Source organism: Oncorhynchus gorbuscha, unplaced genomic scaffold (genome assembly GCF_021184085.1).
Source record: "Oncorhynchus gorbuscha isolate QuinsamMale2020 ecotype Even-year unplaced genomic scaffold, OgorEven_v1.0 Un_scaffold_4634, whole genome shotgun sequence".
NCBI lineage: Eukaryota > Metazoa > Chordata > Actinopteri > Salmoniformes > Salmonidae > Oncorhynchus > Oncorhynchus gorbuscha.
This window is the reverse complement of record NW_025748612.1, coordinates 1-5000: the sequence shown is the minus strand read 5'-3', so window position 1 is coordinate 5000 and position 5000 is coordinate 1. Positions and strand designations below refer to the sequence as shown.

The following is a 5000-nucleotide window of genomic DNA, read 5'->3' as shown; positions in this document are numbered from 1 at the left end:
GAACAATGAAACGTTGAGAGTCTAAAAGCTCTTTTATAAAGCAACAGAAACTGCTGGAGCAGGAACACTTCTCTCTCTCTCTCTGTCCCAGTCTCTCTCTCTCTCTGTCCCAGTCTCTCTCTCTCTGTGTCTCTCTCTCTCTCTCTGTCCCAGTCTCTCTCTCTCTCTCTCTCTGTCTCTCTCTCTGTGTCTCTCTCTGTGTCTCTCTCTCTGTGTCTCTCTCTGTGTCTCTCTCTGTGTCTCTCTCTCTCTCTCTCTGTCTCTCTCTCTCTGTCTCTCTCTCTCTCTCTGTCTCTCTCTGTCTCTCTCTGTCTCTCTCTGTCTCTCTCTGTCTCTCTCTCTGTCTCTCTACAGATACAGGGATCTGCTCTCTCTACTGCTGTGTGAGAGACAGAGATCTGCTCAAAACAACTGGAAAGGGAGGGGTGATTTTAGAAAGGCGGGACTACTCTCCTGTCCTATCACACAGGGGCGTGTTTCAGGGTGTTTCTGTGGGCGTGTCCTCTAATCAGGGTGTTTCTGTGGGCGTGTCCTCTTTAATCAGGGTGGGTTTGTCCTCTAATCAGGGTGTTTCTGTGGGCGTGTCCTCTTTAATCAGGGTGGGTTTGTCCTCTAATCAGGGTGTTTCTGTGGGCGTGTCCTCTTTAATCAGGGTGTTTCTGTCCTCTAATCAGGGTGTTTCTGTGTCCTCTTTAATCAGGGTGTTTCTGTGGGCGTGTCCTCTTTAATCAGGGTGTTTCTGTGGGCGTGTCCTCTTTCGGAGGTGTGTCTTTCTCTGCTTCCTCTCCCGTGGGTGTGTCCTGACCAGTCTCCTCCCCTTCTGATGCAGCTGAAAGGGGTGTGTCTCCCTCAGAAGAAAGGGGTGTGTCTCCCTCTGCCTCTAGGGGCGTGTCTTGCTCAGTGGGCGTTCCCATCTCTGCTTCAGCTGTCTCTTGAATTGTTGTTTCGGTTTCAGTCTCCTCCTCCTCCTCCTCCTCTTCCTCCATCGCCGACCCTTCCACTTCCTCCTTTGGCTCCTTCCCTTCTCTCTTCTCTAGCCCCTCCTCCTCCTCCTCCTCTCTGATAGCCGTATCAGTGCCGAGGTGTGTGTGTGAGCCTAGTGCTTGCAGGTGGTCAGCCGGGGGTAGCAGGGTCAGTGACTCGACGCTCAGAGAGTCTGTGTTGTCGTCTGTCAGTAGAGAGATGTTAGGCTGGGAGGCAGGGGTGAGGCTGGGGGCCAGGACAGACGGGACAGGGGAACAAGAACCGGTTAACTCTCCTCCTCTTCCTCCTCCCACTCCACCGGAGGACGAAGGAGGGGTGTGCTCCAAGAACGTCTCCTCATCTGAGGAGGAAGAGGGGTTAGTGTTAGCTCAACCGGTTAGCTACAGACGACTGCCATCTAAGCCTAGCATCCAGAGCTAACGATAGCTACAGACGACTGCTATCTAAGCCTAGCATCTAGAGCTAACGATAGCTACAGACAACTTCTAAGCCTAGCATCTAGAGCTAACGATAGCTACAGACAACTGCTATCTAAGCCTAGCATCTAGAGCTAACCAATCTAGAGCTACGAGACAGCTGCTATCTAAGCCTAGCATCTAGAGCTAACGATCGCTACAGACAACTGCTATCTAAGCCTAGCATCTAGAGCTAACGATCGCTACAGACAACGCTATCTAAGCCTAGCATCGAGCTATCTGTAGCTATTGTTTGCTCTAGATGCTAGGCTAATATAGCAGCTGTCTGTAGCTATATTTAGCTCTAGATGCTAGGCTAATATAGCAGTTGTCTGTAGCGATCGTTATCGCTAGATGCTAGGCTTAGATAGCAGCAAATGATCATTGAAGATATCAGACAACTGCTATCTAAGCCTAGCATCTAGAGCAAACGATCACTACAGACAACTGCTATCTAAGCCTAGCATCTACAGCTAACGATCGCTACAGATCGCTGCCTATCTAAGCCTAACATCTAGAGCTAACGATCGCTACAGACAACTGCTGTCTAAGTCTAGCATCTAGCTAATGATAGCTACTATCTAAGCCTAGCATCTAGAGCTAACAATAGCTACAGACAACTTATCTAAGCCTAGAATCTAGAGCAAACAACAAAGATAACAGTTGTCTTTAGGTATTGTTAGCTCTAGCATCTAGCTAAAGACAACTGTTATATAAGCCTAGCATCTAGAGCTAACGATAGCTACTATCTAAGCCTAGCATCTAGAGCTAACAGTAGCTACAGACGACTGTTATATAAGCCTAGCATCTAGAGCTAACGATAGCTAGAGACAACTGTTATCAAAGCCTAGCACATATAGTACTGGTGTGTGTGTGTGTGTGTTACCTGTAGGGCTGTTGGCTGATATCGTACTGGTGTGTGTGTGTGTGTGTGTGTGTGTGTGTGTGTGTGTGTGTGTGTGTGTGTGTGTGTGTGTGTGTGTGTGTGTGTGTGTGTGTGTGTGTGTGTTACCTGTAGGGCTGTTGGCTGATATCGTACTGTGTGTGTGTGTGTGTGTGTGTGTGTGTGTGTGTGTGTGTGTGTGTGTGTGTGTGTGTGTGTGTGTGTGTGTGTGTTACCTGTAGGGCTGTTGGCTGATATCGTACTGGTGTGTGTGTGTGTGTGTGTTACCTGTAGGGCTGTTGGCTGATATCGTACTGGTGTGTGTGTGTGTGTGTGTGTGTGTGTGTGTGTGTGTGTGTGTGTGTGTGTGTGTGTGTGTGTGTGTGTGTGTGTGTGTGTGTGTTACCTGTAGGGCTGTTGGCTGATATCGTACTGGCTGTAACAGAGTCACATCGTCCCGTGCTGCCTGAGGAGGGTGGGGAGGGGGAGGAGAGGGGGGACAGGCTGTGCTGAGAGACACAGTGAGCCACCGCAAACCCTGCAATACAACACACACACACACACACACGTGTAATTATGTAAAAAGAAAAATCTAAATAACAATTAGATTGAGTTGGTATGTCAATAAACACACGGATGCAGGACACACTGAGGTAAAGAGAACGACACATTCCTGAGTGCTAGACACTTAAGTCTCTCTGTCTCTCTGACTCTGTCCCACTCTCTCTCTCTGGGTGCTAGACCACTAAACAGTCTCTCTCTGTCTCTGTCTCTCAGTCTCTCTCCTCTCCCAGTCTCTCTCTCTCTCTGGGTGCTAGACCACTAAACAGTCTCGCTCTCTCCCAGTCTCTCTGTCTCTGTCTCTGTCCCAGTCTCTCTCTCTCCCAGTCTCTCTCTCTCTCTCTCTCTGGGTGCTAGACCACTAAACAGTCTCTCTCTCTCTCTCTCTCTGGGTGCTAGACCACTAAACAGTCTCTCCCTCTCTCCTCTCTCTCTCTCCTCCCTCCCTCCCTCCCTCCCTCCCTCCCTCCCTCCCTCCCTCCCTCCCTCCCTCCCTCTCCCTCCCTCCCTCCCTCCCTCCCTCCCTCCCTCTGGGTGCTAGACACTAAACATCCAACCTACAGAACGACCCAGTGTGTGTACCATCCAAGAAGTTACACCCAGCTTTATTCTGAAATCGATTAAATAAAACAGTTTTTTTGTTGTTGAAATGTTTGGAAATGTATAAAAAACAACACAGAAAGTTTTACATAAGTATTCAGACCCTTTGCGATGAGACTCGAAATTGAGCTCAGGTGCATCCTGTTTCCATTGATCATCCTTGAGATGTTTCTACAACTTGATTGGAGTCCACCTGTGGTAAATTCAATTGATTGGACAGGATTTGGAAAGGCAAGATTTAACTCTTTGGCCTGAATGCCAAGCGTCACGTCTGGAGGAAACCTGGCACCATCCCTACGGTGAAGCATGGTAGCATCATGTTGTGGGGGATGTTTTTTCAGCGGCAGGGACTGGGAGACCAGTCAGGATCGAGGCAAAGATGAACGGAGCAAAGTACAGAGAGATCCTTGATGAAAACCTGTTCCAGAGCCCTCAGGATCTCAGACTGGGGCGAAGGTTCCCTTCCAACAGGACAACACCCCAGCACACAGCCAAGACAACGCAGGAGTGGCTTCGGGACAAGTCTCTAAATGTCCATGAATGACTCAGCCAGAGCCCGGACTTTAACCTGTTCGAACGTCTCTGGAGAGACTTGAGAATAGCCGTGCAGCGACGCACCCCATCCAACCTGACAGAGCTTGAGAGGATCTGCAGAGAAGAATGGGAGAAACTCCCCAAATACAGGTGTGCCAAGCTTGTAGGGTGAAACCCAAGATGACTCAAGGCTGTAATTGCTGCAAAAGGTGCTTCAACAAAGTACTGAGTAAAGGGTCTGAATACAAATGTTACGGTGATATTTCAGATATTTTTATTTATTATACATTTGCAAAAACTAAAACGTTTTTCCTTCATCATTATGGGATATTGTGATGTCATTATGAGGTATTGTGATGTCATTATGGAGTATTGTGATGTCTTATGGGGTATTGTGATGTCATTATGGAGTATTGTGATGTCATTATGGAGTATTGTGATGTCATTATGGGGTAGGTTGATGAGGGGGAAAAAACGATTGAATCCATTTTAGAATAAGGCTGTAACGTAACAAGACGTGGAGAAGGAGTCTGAATACACTGTTCAGCCTACACAGATTAAGAGGAAATTCCACCACTTAGTTACATAGAAACCAACCTCATTCTAGGACACTAAACCCCTTCTGTTAAAGCTGAAATGATCCCAACCCCATTCTAGGACACTAAACCCCTTCTGTTAAAGCTGAAATGATCCCAACCCCATTCTAGGACACTAAACCCCTTCTGTTACAGCTGAAATGATACAAACCCCATTCTAGGACACTAAACCCCTTCTGTTACAGCTGTAAATGATACCAACCCCATTCTAGGACACTAAACCCCTTCTGTTAAAGCTGTAATGATACCAACCCCATTCTAGGACACACTAAACCCCTTCTGTTAAAGCTGAAATGATACCAACCCCATTCTAGGACACTAAACCCCTTCTGTTACAGCTGTAATGATACCAACCCCACTCTAGGACACTAAACCCCTTCTGTTAAA

At 47.7% G+C, this 5000-nt stretch overlaps 1 protein-coding gene across 1 annotated transcript; it reads right to left on the bottom strand.

Annotated features, from left to right (window-relative positions):
* Positions 1-494: 494 nt before the first annotated feature.
* Positions 495-2914, bottom strand: LOC124028668 (protein CLEC16A-like; the record flags this gene model as incomplete). The annotated part of the gene is made up of 3 exons (XM_046340669.1): positions 495-640; positions 689-1324; positions 2729-2914. Coding segments are annotated over 2 exons (782 nt in total), but the record flags the coding sequence as incomplete, so codon positions are not given.
* Between the last annotated feature and the right edge of the window lie 2086 nt (positions 2915-5000).